The sequence below is a fragment of the Schistocerca piceifrons genome, chromosome 2 (assembly GCF_021461385.2).
Source record: "Schistocerca piceifrons isolate TAMUIC-IGC-003096 chromosome 2, iqSchPice1.1, whole genome shotgun sequence".
In the NCBI taxonomy this organism is placed as follows: Eukaryota; Metazoa; Arthropoda; class Insecta; order Orthoptera; family Acrididae; genus Schistocerca; species Schistocerca piceifrons.
In genome coordinates, this window is record NC_060139.1 from 102,856,280 (window position 1) to 102,882,554 (window position 26,275).

General features: G+C 37.5%; 1 protein-coding gene across 1 annotated transcript in view; it reads right to left on the reverse strand.

Annotated features, from left to right (window-relative positions):
* Positions 1-2,136: 2,136 nt before the first annotated feature.
* LOC124777007 (clavesin-2-like) overlaps positions 2,137-26,275 on the reverse strand; it is a 252,466-nt gene continuing 228,327 nt past the window's right edge. Inside the window, exons 7-9 of the mRNA XM_047252256.1 lie at positions 16,784-16,894; positions 8,902-9,046; positions 2,137-2,253 (exon numbers count right to left, since the gene is read on the reverse strand). Coding sequence (XP_047108212.1) covers positions 2,186-2,253; positions 8,902-9,046; positions 16,784-16,894 — 324 coding nt within the window. The 3' untranslated portion in view covers positions 2,137-2,185. The remainder of the gene's footprint in view (positions 2,254-8,901; positions 9,047-16,783; positions 16,895-26,275) is intronic.

Below are 26,275 nucleotides of genomic sequence, written 5' to 3' on the forward strand. Positions count from 1 at the left end.
TACCACATATATTTTATATTTCTTTGATTTAGGAAATGCAAGCACATTTTAATAGCACACTGAGAACAAAAACCACCAACTAGATGAATATAACACACAAATGGAAGAGCTATTATTCAAGCTTATATAGGAGTCTACTTACAGATATTAGTACAACATATTCTCTGCTATATGATGAGATTTTTTTGTACCTCATGTTACACATTAATGTGAAGTGATACTTATAGTGCACTGATTAACAAAGGTTAATATGAAATAATATTTTTTGTAAATTTGAATACAATTTCGAGTTGAAAATAAGTGTAGGAATAACATTCTGTTTGAGGAAGATAACTGTAATTTTAGTTTTCTTGTTGGCTGCAGTTACCTAGCAGCGAATAAACAACAGATAGATAAAAGAACTCATAGTTCTCATCTCAAAAAAAGATGCAGTAAATCATAAGCTGCTTATATTAAATGGATTTTATATCTCTGTGAATTGTAACATGTAATTCTCTGTTTGGGGTGAAAGGAATGCTGATGAGGAAATGCTGTATAAAGAACTGCACTGATGGCTCAAAAGGTCCAATTGGTCTATGTGTCTTTCCAACACCGTATAATGAGTACAAATATTCATATTCCTTTTAGGTCAGGGGAACAAATGCATACCCATTTTCTTTGGCTTTGTAGTACAACTAGTCAGAACATTTGTAATAATCAAGTTTTGTAAAACAATAAAATGTAGTTACCAGTCATCCATAAATGCAAGGTCTGCAATTAATGTTTTTTGATTCCTGTCAGGTTTTGACAATAAATAAGACTTTCATTAACTTGAGTTGCAGACAGTCACAACAAACAGACAGTTACACATTTAGCTGTTGGCCAGAGTCTTCTCCAGAAAAGAAAATATACAAGTAAGCACACCTCACACACATGACCACCGTCTGCAGCAGCTCTGATCCAAGCTGCCAGAGATGGTTGTCATGTGTGGTGAGGTGTGCTTGCTGATGTGAGTGAATGTTTGTGTGTCTCCTTTTCTAAAGAAGGCATTGGCCGAAAGCTACACATATAACAGTCTTTTCATCTGCCTGTCTGCAACTCAATGTGTCATATTTATAGTGAGTGAGAAGCAATCTATAATTTTCCTTATATTTTTGATATTTCATCCTGGTGTTTTCATTGTTTGATCTTTATCAACTTAAATTTCTTAGTGTTGAAGTTTTGCAGAAATAAATTGACAATTACATATCTGTGTAACATAGGACTGGTAAACTAGATTACCAAATATGGCACTTATTTCCATATAATTTTTCTGATATAATGGTAAGTTATGGACATATGAACCTTAGGATTTGAAAAAACAAATTTCTCTGAAATATCCCTTGACTCTAACTAGATTGTAATAAATATTTTTAGGAGTTGAAAAAAAAGTAGAAATAAAGAAAAGAAGCTACTGATCAATGGGAATAAACACATGGAAGTACAGACAACACTTGTACTAGACAAAATAAATGTTACAACTTTTGGGTTTTTTGCCAGTAAATGGGAGTGGAAGAGAAGTGAAAAAAACGTAGAAGGTGTAATAAAAGGGAGAAGACACTTAGAACTGAGAGATGTTTTAAAGAAGTAGAAATAAAAGGTGATCAATAAAAGCAACACATGAAGATATTTTAACAGGAAGGTAACTTTGTGGGCTTTAAATATAGCACATTCCCTAATCTTTGACTTCCTTTTCTGTCCAACAGGAATTTCTTTTCAAATATGAGTCTATCTTCTTTCTGGCTTATCTTTTGTTGTCCTCTTTTCTGAGTTAAAAAAATACTTGCAGAAATGTTGTCCATTCCTTTAATCATTAGCAAAAAAAACTCGTTTTACATAATTTTCATTCCACCACTGCATCCTCACTTTGTGTTCACTTTCTAGTACTTTTTATGGCACATATGACTAATAGTTAATTGGTCAGAATGAAGACTATACTCAGCCATCACAATACTATGCCACTGGGAATTATTAGATATAGTGTTCATTCTTTTATAGTACAGAATAAAATATACACACTTGTGGTGTTTATACCTGCAGTGAGAATGGTATTTACTGTACATGCAAAAACCATACAGGCATAGCACTATATGGTACAAAAGCAAAGTGCAGCTCCTGTTTTGTAAACAACAAATCTTTATTTAAAATAACTAGTAGGCATGCATCATTAACTGTCAAAATCATTCTCTTCAGGTACCGGTAATTCATCCACCTTGTAACCGTAAGTCTCCAATTCTGTAACAAAGAATACACTGCATAAGATTATGAAATTTAATTTGGTTTTATAAATATGTCATTGTAAGTCACCTGTTCTGAAAAAAAAAAACAACAACAAGAAAAATGCACAATGGTGCCATATTTTATAACATAACTGGTATCATGTTATCTGTCAGACTTCAGAAGTTTAATATTGAATTATAGAATATTGTCGTAAGTTATTAGTTGATTAATTGATGATCCGAGCTTATTACAACATGTATTTTCAAACATATGAAAACAAAATAACAGTGTAAAATATGAGCAACCAAGAGGAAGGTGTAGAAAAAGTACACTTGGAGTTCCAAAAAAGTGGGATTAACTAGGATTCTCAGAAATCTGGAAATAAAACCTGTAATTATTAATCTTAGGCTATGCCAGTTTTTCATTAACAATCAAGAATCAGAAACAAAAACAAAATTGCTAGAAAATTTCGAGGATAAATTCACAGTGTGATGTTAACTTTCAAATTTTTTAGAGACCACAATGTAGGTGTAATATAATTACTACTTCTGGGTCTGTCATACACACAATCTTTAACCCATGCTGCACAGATTTTCTTGGCATGTACATTCAAAATCTGTATCAACATCAGAGCGCAACACTGCTGAAAGGTCACAATAAATTTGTTACAAATGCTTGACACTGCAGCAGTCACATCTTCTTTTTCTCTATCTTCACTATCATCTGGGTTCCCAAATGTCGATATCAAGAAAAACCTTTTCTTATACTACTGCTGGAAATTACTACATCTGGTTCCATCCACTGAGAAAGATTATCTAGGATTTGTTATCATATGTGGAGACTGCTGTGGAAACAAGCAAGCCCAAAAAAACTTTCACTTTAAGGATATCAGTAACATGTACCAAAGATAAATTCTTTTGAGAGGACTCTAATTTTACTGCTTTCATTGTTTGACCCTGTAGTATCTTGTCTAAAATGTCTAGATTAAAAAGTAGATCCCATACTTGTCCAGTATCATGATTCCTACACAAAGGATTAGCCCTGAGTCTAAGGCCAGGGATCTGCTACGTAGTGTTATGTCTTCTTGCTCTGATATTAGTTAGTGTTTGTGCTTTCCTCCATCTGAAACAGTTTCCTGTACCATAAAAGTAGGAATCATTGTGATATGACTTTCTTTTAAATACTTATCACATCTTCATCTGTTTGTGTTTGTATATATTCTGTTTTATCATCAACATAATCAATTTTCTGTTTTCAATTTATAAGATTATCATTTTCTGTTTTTTTTTTAATCTGGGTTACCATCACTGTCAACCAATACTTTATTAATTGTTTCTCCCAAATGAACATTCAAATTTGGTTCATTTACTCTCAGTGCGCTTTAATAATAACCAGTTTATTCAGGTTGTTTCTAATGGTGAAATGGAACTGGTTAAGACTTCATAATGTGAAAATAAATTGTGAGACACTGACAGTAATAATAATAATAATAATAATAATAATAATAATAATAATAGTTGTATGCTATGAACGGCTGGGAGCCTGCAAGAGGGATATTCAACCACCTGGTGCAAGTCTTTCAATAGGATGCCCATTCAGCAACCTGTGTGCCCATAACCTACCACAGTAATCTTACTAGAGAAAGACAACCTACAATTTAATATACAATCCAAACCATCTGTCATTTCTGGAATAGCTCCAAATCACTGAGAGGTGAAAGTTAGGGTAGATGGAAACTAAAAACTTTCAAGGTCTGACCAGAGTTGGATCCTGCAACCATTAGGTTTTCAGGCATGCACTTTACTACTAGACCACCAAGCCCAACACTTAGCAGTGACCATAATGCATTACACCATAATTATTGCAATAAATACCAAATGCTGATACACATGTCTGACAAATAATAACTATACAACTGGTATAGTACATCTGTGAGACATCATGGAAACCTTACTGTGGATGTACTAAAGATCAAATCGTATGAACATTACCTCACCTTCACAGCATTTTATATCCTCTCCACTTCGACCATCATCAGTTATTTTGCTCCCCAAACAGCAAAACTCCTTTACTACTTTAAGTGTCTCATTTCCTAATCTAATTCCCTCAGCATCACCCAATTTAATTCAACTACATTCCATTATCCTTGTTTTGCTTATACCCTCCTTTCAAGACACTGTCCATTCTGTTCAACTGCTCTTCCAAGTCCTTTGCTGTCTCTGACAGAATTACAATGCCAACGGCGAACCTCAAAGTTTTTATTTCTTCTCCATGGATTTTAATACCTACTCCGAACTTTTCTTTTGTTTCCTTTACTTCTTGCTCAATATACAGATTGAATAGCATCGGGGAGAGGCTACAACCCTGTCTCACTCCCTTCCCAACCACTTCTTCCCTTTCATGCCCCTCGAATCTTATAACTGCCATCTGCTTTCTGTACAAATTGTAAATAGCCTTTCGCTCCCCGTGTTTTACCCCTGCCACCTTCAGAATTTGAAAGAGAGTATTCCAGTCAACATTGTCAAAAGCTTTCTCTAAGTCTACAAATGCTAGAAACGTAGGTTTGCCTTTCCTTAATCTTTCTTCTAAGATAAGTTGTAGGGTCAGTATTGCCTCACGTGTTCCAGCATTTCTACGGAATCCAAACTGATCTTCCCTGAGGTTGGCTTCTACCAGTTTTTCCATTCGTCTGTAAGGAATTCCCATTAGTATTTTGCAGCTGTGACTTATTAAACTGATAGTTCGGTTATTTTCATCACATCTGTCAACACCTGCTTTCTTTGGTATTGGAATTATTATATTGTTCTTGAAGTCTGAGGGAATTTCGCCTGTCTCATACATCTTGCTCACCAGATGGTAGAGTTTTGTCAGGACTAGCTCTCCCAAGGCTGTCAGTAGTTCTAATGGTATGTTGTCTACTCCCGGGGCTTTGTTTCCTTGTTTTGACTCAAGTCTTTCAGTGCTCTGTCAAACTCTTCATGCAGTATCATATCTCCCATTTCATTTTCATCTACATCCTCTTCCATTTCCATTATACTGTCCTCAAGTACATCACCCTTGTATAGACCCTCTATATACTCCTTCCACCTTTCTGCTTTCCCTTCTTTGCTTAGAACTGGGTTGCCATCTGAGCTCTTGATATTCATGCAAGTGGTTCTCTTTTCTCCAAAGGTCTTTTTAATTTTCCTGTAGGCAGTATCTATCTTACCCCTCATGAGACAAGCCTCTACATCCTTACATTTGTCCTCTAGCCATCCCTGCTTAGCCATTTTGCACTTCCTGTCGATCTCATTTTTGAGACGTTTGTATTCCTTTTTGCCCACTTCACTTACTGCATTTTAGTATTTTCTCCTTTCATCAATTAAATTCAGTATCTCTTCTGTTACCCAAGGATCTCTACTAGCCCTCGTCTTTTTACCTACTTGATCCTCTGCTGCCTTCACTACTTCATTCCTCAAAGCTACCCATTCTTCTTCTACTATATTTCTTTCCCCCATTCCTGTCAATTGTTCCCTTATGCTCTCCCTGAAACTCTGTACAACCTCTGGTTCTTTCAGTTTATCCAGGTCCCATCTCCTTAAATTCCCCCCTTTCTGCAGGTTCTTCAGTTTTAATCTACAGTTCATAACCAACAGATTGTGGTCAGAGTCCCCATCTGCCCCTGGAAATGTCTTACAATTTAAAATCTGGTTCCTAAATCTCTGTCTTACCATTATATAATCTATCTGAAACCTTCCAGTATCTCCAGGCTTCTTCCATGTATACAACCTTCTTTCATGATTCTTGAACCAAGTGTTAGCTATGGTTAAGTTACACTCTGTGCAAAATTCTACCAGGGGCTTCCTCTTTCATTTCTTAGCCCCAATCCATATTCACCTACTCTGTTTCCTTCTCTTCCTTTTCCTACTGTCGAATTCCAGTCACCCAAGACTATTAAATTTTCATCTCCCTTCACTACCTGAATAATTTCTTTTATCTCATCATTTATTTCATCAATTTCTTCATCATCTGCAGAGCTAGTTGGCATATAAACTTGATATACTGTAATAGGTTTGGGCTTCGTGTCTGTCTTGGCCACAGTAATGCGTTCACTATGCTGTTTGTAGTAGCTTAGCAGTTAAGCTTTACCAGTTAGCCATTGCTATGCGTCAGGCGCTCCATCCGTATTTATTTGTTTGTCGCATTCTGATAATGAGTGTTTACGACCTGTCGCCGCTCGCAGCATGGCTTGCTTTTGTACTCGCTACCGCCGATTCCAATTGAAAAAATAAATAAATAAATAATTAAAAATAAATAAATAAAATCGTCTCATTAGTGAAACAATGGCAAGAGACTGCAATTTGTTGTTACTTACACTGCTGCTTTCTTTGATAATGATCAACAAGAACCAAATAATAGACTGCGTGTGATAGAAGGTGTTGTGAAGGAGAGTTTAGCGAAAATTTTTCTCCGTTTGAATATCTTTGCAGATGCCTCTTTAGTACATTACCTTCTGCACAGAAATTAGAGTCATCTTAGATTTAAAAATCTAGTCAGTTGTCGTGCTTCATTTCTGACTGTATCTCTAATCGGCGTAAGAATAATACTAATATAAACATGGCATGATATGTATATTCTTCCGCGATTGCTGTTGTCTCACCCTAGTTTCGTAGTTTATTAGGCAGACAGGATTTAAATAAAGTAACAGCAAACACAAAAGAACACATGGCAAAATGTTTATATTCATATTATTCTTATGATGAAGAGAATACTGCATGTGATTCACAATTCATAAAAGTTCCTATTAGCAACCATCTCTTGTCACAGGTAGGAAAAAATTCAGAACGTAGAGTTGGCCATATTGACAAACATCCCAAACAGTCTTGCCAGTCGGATTTTCGTAGTACATTGAAAGGCTGCTACATTTGAAGATGAACAATACAGAATTTGCATTTATTTCGTGGATAATGTATGAAAATGCAGTGGTCGAAACTCTTGGTGGAGAAAAAAGCTCGTCTTCCACAGTTTTCTTTTTTTTAATTTTCCAGTATTTATCATTGTGCCTGCAAAGCATGCCTGTGTAGCGCTACATAGATTCGGCGGCAAAAGTTACTTGTGGCGGCACCTACCAACATTTTACAGAACTTCCGCTTACTTTGCACTCGATTCTAAGCCGCAGACGGTTTTTTGGATTACAAAAACCGGAAAAAAAAGCGCGGCTTAGATTCGAGTAAATACGGTAACCTCTTTTCAAGACCTCATTCATTCCACTCAATAGATAGCGACATATGAAAATGAAAACAGCAACCAAAATCTTAATTATTGTGTCTGCAGTTCAGTAGTACAGTAATTTGTTTTAAGAAACATCTTCGTTGCATATTATGTAGTGGTCTCTATGCCTGGACATTTTGTCTGAATATAACAATCGAGTTGTATATTTGTGTGAAACAGAAAAAAATTGTTTGAAAGAAATGGTGTTTCACTTTGAAAATTTCATACTAAAGTACATGTTAAAAACCAATAATATCCTAATCTTGATTAACATTGTTCAGACAAAAACAACTTTTTTGTTCTAGATGTTACTTTGTCATGTGTATATGCCATTCATTATTAAGTCTTAAAAATTATACCAATTTGTATCTATCAAGTGTATCTTGTCGTTTTCTGAGATTTACAAGTGATGCTCTAATAAGTACACTGACTGTGTGTTTGCAGACATTACATTTTCTGTTCCTCTTCCTTCTACTGGCGTAAATACTTCTTGTCTATGAGACATCTTATTATTTTTATGAAATGCACTAAATACTCCTAGCTCTGTTTAATCTGCATGCGTGATTTTACAGTGATTAAATAGGTTACACTGTTGTTCTCTCATTAATTTTGAATTTTATGTCCTTCTCAGCCCACTTTAATTACACATAGTGGCTTTCTCCGAAGTGAAACTGTCCTGCCTGTTTGTTTTTTGGGGGTTGCTGAGGTTACTCTGACCAAGAACATGTGCAGAGTGATTCTTCAGTCATAGGATAAAGCAGAACATGTTAACTATGGTGTGTAAAATAAATGAAAATATTTATTGATTTTAGTTCTTGATGTTCAAGGAAAGGGAGATACAGAGGTAGAAAATATACACACTATTAACAAAAAAGTGACAAGAGAGTTTATCTTTTTACACTCTTTTGTTTATTATTAATCAGTATGAGAATGATCTTTTTCCTTGACAGTAAGTTATGCCTACATTCTTCTGCAATTTGTTTGTCACCTGCCATAGGAACTTTGGGTTTAACCATAAGATATTGAAGCAGAAGGAGATAATGTCAATGCTGAAAACTTTGGATGAAACTCACAGCATTCATAACTAAACCTCTGCTTCTGGTAATTAACACTGCTGCTGGCAACAACAACAATTTTCACTAAGTAATGGAAGAGCTGGGTTTTCAGATGAAGCAACACGCACATGATAGCAAATCAAAGAAGTCAGATATGCTGTCATTGGTAGAATGTTAGTTAAGTCATCTGATCTGAGATTTAAATTTTTCTAAATTAAACTTCTAAAACTAAATTATCTTTGCCCATTAACTCAAATTTTAACAAACAAAATTTTCTTAAAGTTCTAGTATGTCAACTTTTAAAAACAATACTATTGAATTTCTTTTATCAAGAATAAATTACATTAGCTTTTCTCACCAACAAACTTATCTTCATTTGCCAATAGCTTCATTCTCCATGCTTGATTATCAAATGGTGGTTTTTGACCACCATATTCTTGTGGCAGGATATCAGGACTAATGAAAGCATGGAGTGAATTTAGATCGCGTCCATGCAAGTAAATCTGCAAGAGAAATATTATTTTGCTGAAGTGTTACTAATGTCATTAAATAATTGAATCATTTCTTTCACACACTATGCATAAATGCCTTAATCATCGAAATTTGGCAAATGTTTAAGAATAAATAGCAGGAATAAAGACTAAGCACTTCAAAGGTGCTCAGAAACTCACTATCAGTAAAAATGTGATAATGAGTCATTAAGTTTTTATTATCACCTTAGAAAAGTCAGCTTGAAAACATAAAACTTGGTAACAACATTAGTGCTTTTCTGCATTTCCATCCATCAAGGTCTATATTTTCCCCAATGATGGATGATTTGCTAGAGACCTTGACTGAAAGTTTTCATTTCAATAAATTATGAGACAGACTTGCTAGCAATTACATACCTTCAGAAGGCAAATGTATAGTACTGCTGACAGACAAGCATAAAAATAAGAGGGGCACGCTACCTACCTTTTGGAACTAATAGTACCTTCATTGTCATGAGAAAGACAAATCAGGGAACTTAAGTTGATATGTTCGGGAATATTCCCTTATTCTCTTGATGGTAGTATATATTTTGCCTCTTGAAAATAAATTGTCACCAACAATTCCATCTCATGATTTTTATTAGTTGCTTCAGCTGAATTTGTAATGGACCTTATGATAAAGGCCTGGCTATCCCACACTCCTGGTCACTGGACTTCTCTGTGGGAGGCAGGCATGCATCAATTGGCTGTTGCTGTTGAGAGACCCCTTTCCCCCCGCCCCACCCCCAATGCGCCCCCCCCCCTGACTCCCCCCCCCTCCCCCTTCTACAGAACATCCATGTTGAGACAGGCTAGAAAGATTTTCTGTGCTTTTGAGTAGAAGGGACACAAGGATCAGAGGGGACAATTGGATGCCACTATAGGATGTGAAATGTGATATGAAGTTTGCTATTTTCTGTGAGTGCCTTTTAGCATTTGTACGTGCTGTATTGTCAAGAGGAAATTTTGGGAAGGTAGCACTGAAGTGGAAGGAGATTGTAGCTGGGGAGGAGAAAGCACCAGTTGGACAGAACACAGGATTCCTGTTCTTAACTGGTAACATGGTGCTTGCTCAGTAAAGGAATTCCATCCACAAAAGGTCTGTGTGTCACTGTCCAGTCATGGGAATTGTACGCAGGTGGCACATAACGTTTAACAAAGATAATCAATAATAGTTTGCTTGGTTGGAAGACGAATATAAGGTAGCCTGTTGGGTGTATGGTCATGCCCATGGAAAGAGCTCCGGAGAATGTGAAAATATCGTCCTGAGGGACACTTATTTTCAAGGCAGGAAAGGGGATGCTTGTGATCCAGACAGCACTGCCCACTGCATACACACCACCTGAAGGCATAGCCAGCTTCTGTAACAAAATGAAACACCACAGCTGTCATTTTGATGTTTTATTACACTGCAACCAGTTTTGGTGACTCAATACACCATCTGTAGGGCTTAACTGATGCTGAGGGGATGAACTTTAGCTGCATACATGATGCTGGCATCTATGAACATCTATGAACAGGCTTCCTAGAATATAGTCAAAGCAAAGTTGCATCTGCAACCATCAACTACCAACTGGTAGTGGTTGCAGACACAACATAATTTTTATGGTATCCTATGGAAGTCACTTCATTGATGTTGGCCACTGATGGGATCATGTATACGATTGGAATTCACTTCTTCAGCGTGTGTTAAAGCTTAAAGATGGTGTATTGAGTCACCAAAACTGTTTGAAGTGCAGTAAAACATCAAAATGACAGCTGCACGTGTTTCGTTTTATTACGTAAGTGTAAGGCTGAAGTCCTGCAGACCATTGATTACAAGGATGGACATACAAAAACTAAATATAGCCAGCTGTCCGTAGCACACCCTCCTGTTACTATGCACTGTTATGAGCTGGTGCCATCCACCTACAGTATATCTTCCATTGCCGTGAAAGCAGCTTGATCACTGTCTGATAAATGCATTACAGCCCTCATCCAAATCCACCTGCTAGGTCAATTTGTCTTATAACAACCATGATTTAACCACACTGGTAATGACCCTGATTCTTGTAATTGATAATGGCCAAATTATTATTCCATTTTTGAGTGTAAAAGTAATTCATATATAGTATTTGAATAACTATACTGCAGAGGCACTTCGTTCATAGAAATAAATGTTTGTAACCAATCTCTTTATGTTCTTGCAACTTGCACTCCAAATTCTTTCATGTAATTTACAAATGCTACACTCAAGTGCCATTTACGATACTGTGATTCCCAAGATTCAATACACAAATGACACACTTGAGTGCAACTTAATAATATATTGCACAATTTTGACCAGTGTGGGACACATTTTGTCATTAACTGCCCACTGCTCATGATTTTGTTTTTAAATGACCATATATGTTACATTGAGACCCTGTTTTTCTAACTTAAAGAAACATTTCTTTAATATTAATATGAATTAACAGGATGACATAGCATCTAGGTAGCAGTAGACTTACTAATAGGTTGGATGGTTATATGTTGTATTTAGTCTGAATGTGGTTATCATTTCAACTACTGTTTCAGTTGTAAGTTACTGTGTTTCATATTTTGTGTCATCTTGGCATTGCTTATCTGTGTTGTGTTGATCTTGTTGATGTCTTATTTTGGAGGCAATTAGAATAAATAAGTTGTTTAGTTCTACAGAGTAGTTGAGGTAATGAGTGAATTTAGCTGATATTTTGAAGTCATTAGTAAATGCAGATATTCAGAGGAGGCAAGAGTTGAAACTAATTGTACAATGGGGAGTTTGTAAAGAAATCTCTTGGACTGAGACAGAGCATAGTCAGGCTAGAGGGGTAAATAGTGAGGAAACAAGTCAATCAAAAAATCCATTATGGACCAAAATGTTAATGCAGTTGTATACAATAGTGAAGAATGATGCAGGTCATAGAGAGGCACAGCCTGTAGAGCACATTATACAAAATTTTCAAAGATGTCAAAAGCTCTGCCAAATGATCTCAGACAGTTCTGGGAAGAATTTAATCACAAACGTATGGATGAAAATGCTATGATGGAAGATGCAACTGCTGATGTGCCCTGTAGTGCACTCTTGCAACATGTGATGCAAATGATGAGCTGCAACCAGAAAGCAAGTGGGTTAATGAGGTCTGAAGCAGAAGAGCAAATAATGTGCAACAACTGCAAAGGAACCATGGAGAAGGACAAGGCCTCAGATCATGTTTATGTTGTGCTATATCAGAAGACAGTTTTGCTGCAATGTGAAGTTGTAGATGGAGACAGCAGCAGTCCTGCTAGAGTATGCATCAATCCTGGCTCACCAGCAGTTGACAGTAGTGAGATGCCTGGTCTGGGAGAGCATGACAGTACAATGTCACATATTTTGACAAATTACAGAATGCATTATTTGACACAGTGTCAGAGAATTCATTGCACACAAATTTTAGATCAGTAAGTGACTCAGAGAAATTGAGAAACGTGAGAGCACAAAAAAGGCACAAATGGTGGAGACACACTCATTGCAGAAACACAGTGTAAATTTAATGTCTCATGTCAGAGGGCATTCAATGTTTGTATAGGAGAAGGAGAGGTATGCTGCCAAGTATAAAATCAGAAAAACAGAGTGTCATTCAGTCAATGAGCTCTCTCTAAGCTGGACCACTGGATAATGAAGTTTCTTAATGATGAAAGGGAAAACAGAATTGGATATGGGTGTTACATCAGAGAGTTTGTATTAGTTGAGAGTTGACTGAAAGTTTTGAAAAGTGTGGAAAAATGCAGGAGGAAACTCAATAACATGTAAAATTAATGCCTGGATTTCAAACTGAGGAACAGTTTAAGTAGGGCAATAGGAATAACTTTAAGAAGAGACATTTATTCAAACAGGTTGGTAGTAAATGTAAATGAGTTAAGCTATGTTTGTGATAATTATTTTGAATTATATATTATGATGGGTAGTGTGGGCATTAGATAAGTAATGGCTGTGATAATTTAGGAAGATAATAACATGTACAGCCTATTTCCAAATGTGAGAAATGTGGTAGAGTTGCAAAGGTGCATTAGAATACATTCAATAAAGTTCAGAAATGAGAAACAAAAACACAGTATGAGATTTTACAATAATAACATATCCCAATCATGGGTGCAGCTCATATTTGTAAGATGTTGTTTTGTTAATGAAGTGTTCAAGGTGAAGAAGTAAGAGATGTAGGGGGAACATAGCTTTGGAAGAGAAGCATCATTGTGGATATTTAATGAAAGTATGTGATGTATCAAAGTGAGTTGTTGAAGAGAAGTTTTATGAGAAAGAAGTTACAGTTTTTTGAGGGAAATTGTTAAGATACTGGCAGGCATTGAGGGCTATGCATAGCAGAAGAATTCATTAGTGAAATTGGATTTGGGTTATAGAGCACTGGAAGATGCATCAAGGAAAACTTGAGAGAAGAGAGCTGTGTAGATCCATATGTGTGATAGAAGAGGTCAGTATCTGAAAAATATACCATTCCTGAGAAGTATATCAAAGGATTGGTGAATAGAAATTTAATTAGGGTGTGTAACAGACAAATAAATCATTTCACATACTGTAACAGAAGGAATGCAAAGATGTAAGCTTATATAAGTTTATAGAGAAAGAAATGACCCAAAAAACTAGCTGACCCATGGAGAATCTTCAAAGTTATTCAATTTGGAGTTTGAGACATATATTGTTCAAAAGTTTTGTATATGTAAATAGAAGGTACAAGATCAGTTGTAATCTTCAAAGCAAGAAATATGTGGGAGTATGTCATGGGTTGAGGGTATACTTATGAAAGGGAGGTTAACTTCAAGTAGGACTGAGGCAGCATTATAGTTGATGATAATTTGTAGTTCATAGTGATGGATGTATAATGTTTGTAAATGATTTCTGCATAAAAAAGAGAGCAAAGGATGTTTATAAACAGTACATATTTATATGCAAAAAACAGTGAAAGGACTGTTACTTGTGTTTACCAACTAACTTTAAAATCACTTCTACATAACTGAATTTCTATGCATTATTTTATTTATTTTCATCCACATCTCTTTACTTGATTTTCTGTTCATTATTAATTACTGAACTTGAGTGCAGTATTTGCATATTAAGTCAAAGGAATAACAATAGCTTAAACTGTACTTGAGTGCAATATTTGGAAATCATATGAAATAGACTGGTCACAAACATTTATTTTTAGGAACAGTGTGCCTTCTACCAAGGTTATTCACATACAACTTACAAATTAATTTTACCCACAAAGAAGGGAGCAATCATTAGCCCATTATCAATTAAGGAATCTCAGGGTTATTACCAGAGAATTTAAATCATTATTGCTATGAGACAGACTTGGCAGATGGACATGGATGAGATGTGTAGTGCATTTTATTGGGTAGTGATCAAGCTGCTTTCAGCACTGCAGGTGGCTGGCAGTGTCTCATATAAGTGCAAAGGAATGCAGGCACGCATGCTACAGAGGACTGGCCATATCTCCAGGTGCCACATATGTGGCTAGCAGTGCCATCTCAATCAGATGAGTCTTCTTTCACTTCTCACCAACAAGTGTCATCATTCCCATCCTGCCAACAAGTTCCTCAAGGTAGATATTTTCAAGTCCTCCAGCTCTATCCCTGGGTGTGGCCCTACAGCCAACTGGCTAGCTTATATATTCTTCTTCCAGTCTATCAAATTGTTGCTCATTATCCTTGTTAAATCTTCTGTGCCACTGACAGTTCCTACAGCTGGACGACCACACGCAGTCCTTTCACGGGTAGAATTCTTTCACTGAGCAAGCTCCATGTCACCAGTTAGGAACAGATATCTCATGTTGTGTCCATTTGTCACCTCTTCCACCTTCTCTGCTAAAATCTTCTTCCACTTCAGTGTAATCTTCTCCACACTTTCTTTTGGCAGGAGAGCACATGCTAATGATAAAAGTCTTTCACAGAAAATGGCCAACTGCATATCAAATTTCATATTGATGTCTCTCATACTGTGAAAGCATCCAATTGTCCCCTCTGAGCACTGATCTGATAACATGTCTCCTCTACTCAAAAGCACAGAAAAACCTTCTGGTGTATGATAGCATGGGTGTCCTAGAGAGTGGAGGAGGGGGTTGAAGAGGGGGGGGGGGGGGGGGCTGGTTGGCATCTGCCTGCATCCCACAAAGTAGGCTAGGGAAAGGGAGTGGGATGGATGACCAGTCATCAGTTGCATTATAAAGTCTGGATTTTGGCTGTTCATGTAATGTTCTACATAGAACATCACCTTGCCATTTTGGAAATGCCTGCCATGCAATTATTCTTTCATCTGAGGAAAGGGGAAGAAGTGATTCATTGCTATGTTGGTAGACTATGGGAGGTGAGCAAAATTTGTTAGTCCAAAGAAACAACAAGTGCTACTGTATTCTTTGCAGAATTAGCTGAGGCATTGTCATGGAGCAAAAACACTCCCTTAGATAGCTTCACACAATGCTTTGTCTGGACAGTGTCATGTGTCCTTACAGGAGATTTCAGCTTTATGCTCCTGTGACTGTTTGACCCCTTAAGAGCTCAACCTGGTAGCACCAGACCATCGTAGTCCCTAAACACGCTCGGCATCGCCATGCGTGATGATGGTTGGGTGTTCATCTTTCTCAGTGATGGTGAATCTGCTTGTTCCCACTGCTTGCTTCACTCTATTGTTTCAGGATCATAGTGATTAAGTTGCTAAAGAAATCATCTGGTAGGTCTGACACAGCTCCACATTTCTCCTCTCACCTTTGTTCAGTTGGATTTCTAAAGGGGAATGAGCAATCACAGAACCCATTAGGGTAATTTTGTCATGTTCAAAAAGGTGTCAAAGGTGTTGAAAACTGATCCATCACTGATTTTCACTTTTTCCACTATCACCTTGATTGTGATATGCAGGGTTTGAAGCATCAGGGCCTGAACTGCTCTTAAAATTTTGTGTTATTCACTTTGTTCTTCATCTTCAGGCTTTTATACTGACCATCGAACACTCCACTTTTTCAGTAGGCTGTGCCCCTCTCCCCCCTTTTTTTCTACTCTAGAGGCTTGCTACTGTGATACGGGCATGTCAATGTGTACAGGAGTGTGGTCATGTTATAATTAAAGTGCAGCTACTGACAGAGGCCAGTGCGGGCAAAAATTACTCATGCTGGAAAAAAAAGTAGCTATAATATTGGCCACCATGTGCAAATATGGCACTGTAGAGCATTGTGTCAATGTTTTCAGTGCCAATATTGAAGAAACTGTATAAGCAGCAGTTAATAATGAGATCAACAATTTGCCTTTTTTGCTTGTTTGACCTTCTCTGCCCACATCCTGCTTCTCATCCATTATATATGGAAATATTTCTATATGTCTTCCTCGCACTCACAGCTACAGATTTGTGCCTGGTGGCCAAGTCTGGAAGCAATTTTTTCCAGCATAAATTGTTTCTGCACTAACAGATCAGAATATCTACCAAGTTTCACTCTCGTATGATAATTACATCCCACAGTGGACCTCTGTGAGTACTGTACTTTAATCACACACACACACACATGCACGAGAGTGCACAGAGCCATGGTTGCCTTCCAACACTGTTCACTGAGAGTGGGTGCTGGCCGTGACTTATTGACTGAGCTAAGCGTTTCCTAGTGTTTGTTTTTCTAATATGTCTATCAGCCTTCTCTTATATATCTTATACATACTACTATTAAATTATTATGTGAGGTGTTTCATTACCCTTCTCCGTATCTTGTCTTTGAGGAAAGGTTTCAGAACTGCAAATACTGCATCAAAGTAGAATGGCTGGTTTATGACATGGAATCCTTTGAAACGTAGTGGAAATGTTTCCTGAAGAAAAAGAAAAGAAACATAAATAACATTCACAATAATATTATTTATACGTTTTACTGGGTATATGTTTCAACTGATGGAGGTGGTTCCTACCTTCACACACACACAAAAACTGTGGTGTGCACCAATACTAACAGTGCTAGTGATTTTAATTTTGTGATAGCTACAGCACCCAAACTTGGACCTAAACTCACACATGTTTGTAGATATGCAGATGGTGCAAAACTTTTTTTGAGTAGTATTTTTTCCCTGTTTATGAACATACCAAAAGATAACATTAAATGAAAAGTAGGCTATAAAATATTATATAGTTAAAGATGGCAATGATCATGATTCCATCTGTAAGATGTGCATCACATTATGTGCTAACAGTATGGCTCCGTTTTTCCAGAGTCCAGATATTCAGATAGTATGGAGTTAGTTATGAGATATAGTTTAATTTGTTTTTAAACTCTTAGAAGATACTAAACCGTAAACTAATACTATTAAATTCCTGCAGCTAGGACCTCGGTCTCTGTAAGGATGCACTTCCTGGAAGAAGCACACATCACCAATAGGGGAGCTCAAAACTTACAGTGTTGGAATAATGCACAAGAATGTTCTCAGAGTAATTGCAAGGATATTAACAGTGTTAGGAAGCTAATAATTCACATGTATATTTGTGGAACATAAGTGTAATCACACTTTAATGCATGCAAGATCTACAAGTTACATATGCAAGCCTCTTCAATGTGTCAGTTTATACATTATCAGTTTATACATTTTTACATTATATGGTGGTTTAAAGAAAAGTTCATGTTCCTCTACCTCCATGCAGTACTCATAATTAATCACTCGATCCAGTTTGTCCGAAAATACCTCCTGATTTTCTTTCAGAATTTGCCATAGATCCTCCCTTTGGGCATCAGATAGTCCTTCTGTTTTATCCACTACCTTTCGAAGGATTGTCTCCTTGTCTCCATCTTCAACTATCTGCCTCACTGGAAACCAATCGAATTTTTGACCTGTTCCTCAATCATGATCATCTCTAAATTCTGCCCATCTCAGCTAGTTCTCTTCCATTACTCTAGATGATTCAAATGGTATTTCTAATACCGCACTATCAACCTGACAAACTATTATCCCTTTTTCACAATCTATAATTACTTTCCGTTTTATTATCCAGTCAATGCCTAAAATGATTTCGGTTTCCATAGCTCATGTTTCACTTTCGTACATTGTTGTGCCCCTGAAACCTCCTTCTTCAGGTAACGGGCTCAGTCACCTGCTACGGTAATCCTCATTGCCAGAGTCTTCCTCTACCTCTTCTTCCTTGGTACTTTTAATTTCTAGCCTTTAAGGGAGTCTGTCACTCAGTCTACGTATCCATTCCATTTTCCTTATAATCTAGAATTTTATCATTTAGACTAAAAACTTTCAGTTTCTGATATCTTGATTCCTTAGTCTGTGTTATGTTGTGCAACCTTTAATTCGTCTCAGGAATTATGTTTCTTGTGCCTGAATACGGCTTTCAGAACATGCTCTGCTAACAGTATACTGCGCCTTCCACATTGCTGGCAATGGATTCTACACAACGCTGGTGACTACATTGAAGGGCAGTGACAGGTGCAAACATGTAACTCTTTTGTATCGGTTGTGAATAAATAGTTGCCATTATTTAAGTTCCAACCTTCGTAGCATTGTGGGGACTGCACCTGTTTTGAGTATCTTTCTGTGTTTATGAGCCGTATATGTTATATTACTGTTTGTTTTTGCACAACACTCTATTGATCCTTGCTTCATCATAGGAGAAACTGTGAGTAGACAAAATATAAATCATTCAGGAAGAGCTTTATTCACTTTCACGAACTCTATAGTCTGTATTTTTTGACTAGAAACCTCTTTCTCAGTACCATTTTTACTATAAGAAATCAGTACAGCCTATTGTGCAATGGTGGTAAAAATAAACCTACATTCTCAGTGCAGTTCAGTAGAGGGTGCTGTTTCTCCAGTTAGGAACAAAACAGTGTTGCTTGTGTACACTTTTCAGCCTGTGAAAAAGCTGCAAAGGGCCATTTAAAGCTTAGAACAGATGTTGTCATCTTGTGGCAAGAAGGATTGTCAGCATGTGAAACTGGCCAACTAACTGGCATACACCACAGCAGCAACAGTCAAACAATGAAAATCTGCATTGCAGTGCGCACGAGTGGTCAACAACACCAACTGACAACTGTTGTTGTTGTTGTCTTCAGTCCTGAGACTGGTTTGATGCAGCTCTCCATGCTACTCTATCCTGTGCAAGCTTTTTCATCTCCCAGTACCTACTGCATCCTACATCCTTCTGAATCTGCTTAGTGTATTCATCTCTTGGTCTCCCTCTACGATTTTTACCCTCCACGCTGCCCTCCAATACTAAATTGGTGATCCCTTGATGCCTCAGAACATGTCCTACCAACCGATCCCTTCTTCTGGTCAAGTTGTGCCACAAACTTCTCTTCTCCCCAATCCTATTCAATACTTCCTCATTAGTTATGTGATCTACCCATCTAATCTTCAGCATTCTTCTATAGCACCACATTTCGAAAGCTTCTATTCTCTTCTTGTCCAAACTATTTATCGTCCATGTTTCACTTCCATACATGGCTACACTCCATACGAATACTTTCAGAAATGACTTCCTGACACTTAAATCAATACTGGATGTTAACAAATTTCTCTTCTTCAGGAACGCTTTCCTTGCCATTGCCAGCCTACATTTTATATCCTCTCTACTTCGACCATCATCAGTTATTTTGCTCCCCAAATAGCAAAACTCCTTTACTACTTTAAGTGCCTCATTTCCTAATCTAATTCCCTCAGCATCACCCGACTTAATTAGACTACATTCCATTATCCTTGTTTTGCTTTTGTTGACGTTCATCTTATATCCTCCTTTCAAGACACTGTCCATTCCATTCAACTGCTCTTCCAAGTCCTTTGCTGTCTCTGACAGAATTACAATGTCATCGGCGAACCTCAAAGTTTTTATTTCTTCTCCATGAATTTTAATACCTACTCCGAATTTTTCTTTTGTTTCCTTTACTGCTTGCTCAATATACAGATTGAACAACATCGGGGAGAGGCTACAACCCTGTCTTACTCCCTTCCCAACCACTGCTTCCCTTTCATGTCCCTCGACTCTTATAACTGCCATCTGGTTTCTGTACAAATTGTAAATAGCCTTTCGCTCCCTGTATTTTATCCCTGCCACCTTTAGAATTTGAAAGAGAGTATTCCAGTCAACATTGTCAAAAGCTTTCTCTAAGTCTACAAATGCTAGAAACGTAGGTTTGCCTTTCCTTAATCTTTCTTCTAAGATAAGTCGTAAGGTCAGTATTGCCTCACGTGTTCCAGTGTTTCTACGGAATCCAAACTGATCTTCCCCGAGGTTGGCTTCTACTAGTTTTTCCATTCGTCTGTAAAGAATTCGTGTTAGTATTTTGCAGCTGTGACTTATTAAGCTGATAGTTCGGTAATTTTCACATCTGTCAACACCTGCTTTCTTTGGGATTGGAATTATTATATTCTTCTTGAAGTCTGAGGGTATTTCGCCTGTTTCATACATCTTGCTCACCAGCTGGTAGAGTTTTGTCAGGACTGGCTCTCCCATGGCCGTCAGTAGTTCCAATGGAATATTGTCTACTCCGGGGGCCTTGTTTCGACTCAGGTCTTTCAGTGCTCTGTCAAACTCTTCACGCAGTATCGTATCTCCCATTTCATCTTCATCTACATCCTCTTCCATTTCCATAATATTGTCCTCAAGTACATCGCCCTTGTATAGACCCTCTATATACTCCTTCCACCTTCCTGCTTTCCCTTCTTTGCTTAGAACTGGGTTTCCATGCGAGCTCTTGATATTCATACAAGTCGTTCTCTTATCTCCAAAGGTCTCTTTAATTTTCCTGTAGGCAGTATCTATCTTACCCCTAGTGAGATAGGCCTCTACATCCTTACATTTGTCCTCTAGCCATCCCTGCTTAGCCATTTTGCACTTCCTGTCGATCTCAGTTTTGAGACGTTTGTATTCCTTTTTGCCTGTTTCACTCACTGCATTTTTATATTTTCTCCTTTCATCAATTAAATTCAATATTTCTTCTGTTACCCAAGGATTTCTACTAGCCCTCGTCTTTTTACCTACTTGATCCTCTGCTGCCTTCACTACTTCATCCCTCAAAGCTACCCATTCTTCTTCTACTGTATTTATTTCCCCCATTCCTGTCAATTGCTCCCTTATGTTCTCCCTGAATCTCTGTACAACCTCTGGTTCTTTTAGTTTATCCAGGTCCCATCTCCTTAAATTCCCACCTTTTTGCAGTTTCTTCAGTTTTAATCTACAGGCCATAACCAATAGATTGTGGTCAGAGTCCACATCTGCCCCTGGAAATGTCTTACAATTTAAAACCTGGTTCCTAAATCTCTGTCTTACCATTATATAATCTATCTGATACCTTTTAGTATCTCCAGGGTTCTTCCATGTATACAACCTTCTTTCATGATTCTTAAACCAAGTGTTAGTTATGATTATGTTGTGCTCTGTGCAAAATTCTACCAGGCGGCTTCCTCTTTCATTTCTGTCCCCCAATCCATATTCACCTACTATGTTTCCTTCTCTCCCTTTTCCTACACTCGAATTCCAGTCACCCATGACTATTAAATTTTCGTCTCCCTTCACAATCTGAATAATTTCTTTTATTTCATCATACATTTCTTCAATTTCTTCGTCATCTGCAGAGCTAGTTGGCATATAAACTTGTACTACTGTAGTAGGTGTGGGCTTCGTATCTATCTTGGCCACAATAATGCGTTCACTATGCTGTTTGTAGTAGCTTACCCGCATTCCTATTTTCCTATTCACTATTAAACCTACTCCTGCATTACCCCTATTTGATTTTGTGTTTATAACCCTGTAGTCACATGACCAGAAGTCTTGTTCCTCCTGCCACCAAACTTCACTAATTCCCACTATATCTAACTTCAACCTATCCATTTCCCTTTTTAAATTTTCTAACCTACCTGCCCGATTAAGGGATCTGACATTCCACGCTCCGATCCGTAGAACGCCAGTTTTCTTTCTCCTGATAATGACATCCTCTTGAGTAGTCCCCGCCCGGAGATCCGAATGGGGGACTATTTTACCTCCGGAATATTTTACCCAAGAGGACGCCATCATCATGTAATCATACAGTAAAGCTGCATGCCCTCGGGAAAAATTACGGCTGTAGTTTCCCCTTGCTTTCAGCCGTTCGCAGTACCAGCACAGCAAGGCCGTCTTGGTTATTGTTACAAGGCCAGATCAGTCAATCATCCAGACTGTTGCCCTTGGAACTACTGAAAAGGCTGCTGCCCCTCTTCAGGAACCACACGTTTGTCTGGCCTCTCAACAGATACCCCTCCGTTGTGGTTGCACCTACGGTACGGCTATCTGTATCGCTGAGGCACGCAAGCCTCCCCACCAACGGCAAGGTCCATGGTTCATGGGGGGGACTGACAACTACTACCTACAAATTATGGGCACTGCAGGGAAAATGCAACAGAACCGTTTGCTACCATTTGGAAGCCAAGAGGAAAGGCTGCATCAATACAGACAGTATGCAGCCACATCCACACGATCATTTTGGCTTCTAGGCATCTACTATGAACAACAGTACAATCCACACATCAAAGTGGTGTGGAAGAAGGTGAGCAAGGATATACCTAGAATGGTACCTAAATAAGTGGCATCATGGTCTCTTGACTAATGGGTGTAGGATCAGTAAGACACCTGATGACCATCACAGAAGAGTGTTGGGGCAACCTGGTACCAATCCATGCCACACAGTGAAGCGAAATAAAAGCTGTATCATTGTAAGAGGTACAGAGGGGAGTGAGTGTACCAGATCTCAACCCAGTTCACCACTACCAAAGCCCCATTGTCTTGATGTGCCTGTGATTTCACACAAAGGACTGCACCAACCATAATTTAAGAGTGAAATTAAAAATTAAAATCACTTTTCCAAGCTTTGTCAGTGTATGCTGAAGTATATCAACGTCAACATGGTAATGTCTCATCATGATCAAATGAATATGTTAGGCAAAATATATGGTCTTTCTTTTTTTTTAAAAAAAAAAAAGTGGCCATGAATAATAAAACCACAAACCTAAAAACTGTTCGGAATATGCAAATGTAAATCACAATTAAAAGTTATATATCTCAACTTCATTGGAAAAATATTTTGATTACAATTGGTGTTTTCACAAAAAACTGAAGCTGTTAAATACTGTATTAGACTCACAAAGCTGAAAATTCATATGTAACCTCATTTAATGTAAAGATATTAAATATGTGACACCAATAACCTACCTCTATTAGTTTTCACGTTATTTACTAAAACCCAAATTTGGAATGAATACACCTTTTTTCTTGGTAGATTTAGTATCATTGGTATTTGTAATAGGAAGTTCTAATTACAGCACTCAATTACATTCATGCAGTGTTACAGTTGTATCATGTTTCAAGACTGTATTGTAAATAACAATGATTACAAGGAATCTTAAAGAGGCAGTTCAAAGGTCATTTTAAACTGCCCATTCAATTCTAAAAATTGTAGCCAGTAAAGTTTAAATGCAATTGAGCTAAAACGTTTTTCAGTAACTGAAGCAAACTTAACTACATTTATATAAAAATTAAGAAAATTGTAAATTGTTAAACAACAGAGCTACTATTTAATACATGTTCAAGAAAGAGATCATTTAAATACTGCTTCATGTTTCATTTGGCGGTCTGGTGCGCCCATATATAAATTTGGTCAAAGAGGCAGCTGTGGAGGGAGACATCACACTAACATATCAAACAGGTCATGTTAGGCAAATTGTTGCACACATTGTGCATTGGATGACATCAGAGGTGGGCAGACTGAAATGCATTTTTGGTAAAAACAGCAAGTGAATTCACGAGGACTGTACACTATCCTGATCACTAGAGTTCATGGAAGTAACTGTCTGTGTCTGCCTGTAACATTGACAAAACTGAGTGGCAAATGGTGAGATTATTTTCCAGTTTTAAGGTGAGCAATCAACTTTTGATGATTAGAAGTCAGGGCGATAGACCATTTTACTTGGAACTCCCTGTAGAGTGCCTCTGAACTGTTAATTGTGCTTTTTCCAATTGGGATATTATTATTATTAGGGATATTATTATATTTTGTGTGTGTGAACTTTCACAGAATATATCATTCAATTAAAACTCAAAATTTTTATTTATAGTCATAGTTCCTGAACCCACTGAGTAAACAGCAAGTAGAAACATTTTCTTTCAGTGAGCACTAGGAGTAATGTGGTCTTACAGACTGGAAATTATGGTCTGTATTTTCTCCATCGCTTTATGGCTGACCACAAAAATAGTATTCAGGCTCTTGTAAAAGATGAAGGTAAGTTTAAGCACGGACAGACAATTTAAGGTGGCAAAACTATCGATTCCCTCTTCCCTGTCCCATTCACAAATGATGTGTGGCTAAAATGAGTGTTGATAAACTTGCTAATGAACCCTAATTTCTCTGATATTCTCATTGCAGTCATTATGAAAGGCATATGTGAGAAGGAAGTAAATATGTTAACCAACTCTTCTTCAAATGCACACCATCAGAATTTTAACAATTTGTGCTAGGGGGTTAAACCTCTCCAGTGTTTCTCCTATAGTTTCTGTCACTGGAAACTGTTTGTTATTTCTGCAGTATTCTCATGCTAACTAAATAATCATGCGACAAAATGTGCCCTTCTACATTAGATCTTCTTTGTCTCTTCTATTATTCGAACCTGGTAAGGGATTCAGACTGATGGGTAAGAGTGAAGAATCGGTCATTCAGGTGTGTTGTGAATTACTTATTTTCATGTAAAAACTGTATTTCCTTAATACTCTTCCAATGAATCTCAGGCTGGCATCTGCTTTTCTTACATTCAGTGTGATGTAGCCTAGTGATTCCACTTTAGGTCACTCTGAACAGTTATTCTGAGGTATATACAATTATTGATATTATGCAGGTCTTCTTGCATTTAGCTACAGCCATATGGCATTGTAACCTTCCTGTTCCTACAGACAGCAGCACCATATGTGAACTGCCTCATGGGGCTTCTGATATTATATACTAGATCATTTATGAACATCGTATTAAAAACAGTAATGGCCCCTTACCTAAGACTCCATTGGGCTATGTCAGAATTGTGTTGTGATCCGTTAGGAAGTCCTGAGTCTGCTTGTCCTACATTTAGTGTGGTGTAGTCATTCCACTTTAGGTCTTCTGGACAGCTATTCTGAGGTATATACAATTATTGATATTATGTAGGTCTTCTTGCATTTAGCTTCAATCATCTTGTGTTGTAACCTTCCAGTTCCTACAGACAACAGCACCATCTACGAACTACATCATGGAGCTTCCACATTATACGCTATGTCATTTATGAATACTGTATTAAAAACAGTAATGGCCCAATAACTAATACTCCCTTGGGCTACGTCAGAAATTACATTTACTTTTGTCCATTTTGTCCTGTTGTGCTGTGTTCTATCTGTTAGGAAGTCTTGAATCCAGTCACATACTTTGTCCAGTACTCGATAAGCTAGTATTTTATTCACTAAATGACAGTTTGGATCTGTAATCGAATGTCTTCATGAAGTCAAGGAACATGGCATCAACCTGGGCGCATCTGGATTTCATGGACCAACAGAGTGAGTTATTTTGCTCAAGACCTCTGTTTACATAATTCGCATTAAGTGTTATAGAAGAGATTTTCATTCTCCAGATACGTCGTACTGTATGAGTACAACACATTTTCCGTAATTCTTCTACACTTTGACGTCAGCGATATAGGCCTATAATAATTATGTTCATTTGTCTGACGACCTCTCTTGAAAACGAGGATGACGTGCGCATATTTCCAGTGGCTTGCTGTCCTTCGTTGCTGCAACGAACCACAATAAACTGCTGCTAGAGGGGAAGCGAGTTCTGTCACATAATCTTTGTACTGTACGTGTCTCATCCAGTACAGCTGTCTTTCTAGTATTGAGTGTTTTTAGTTGATTTTCTATTCCACAATCGCTTATCTTGGCATACAACAGATTATTAAATTGAGAAATCGTATTACAGTCTTCTGAAGTGAAACGATCTCGGAAAATCCAATTCAGCATGTCGACCTTCTCTCTGCCAACTTCCGTTTCAGTGCCAGTACGATCTCTGAGCAACTGAATAAATGATTTCGATTTGCTTAGTAACTTTACATAATACGAATGCTTGGTGAGATATATTTTCAGATCGGCTGCCAAAATGTTACTTTCTAATTCACTCAGTGGTTCTCGCATTGCTCTTCTTATTCTCATTTTGGTTTCAT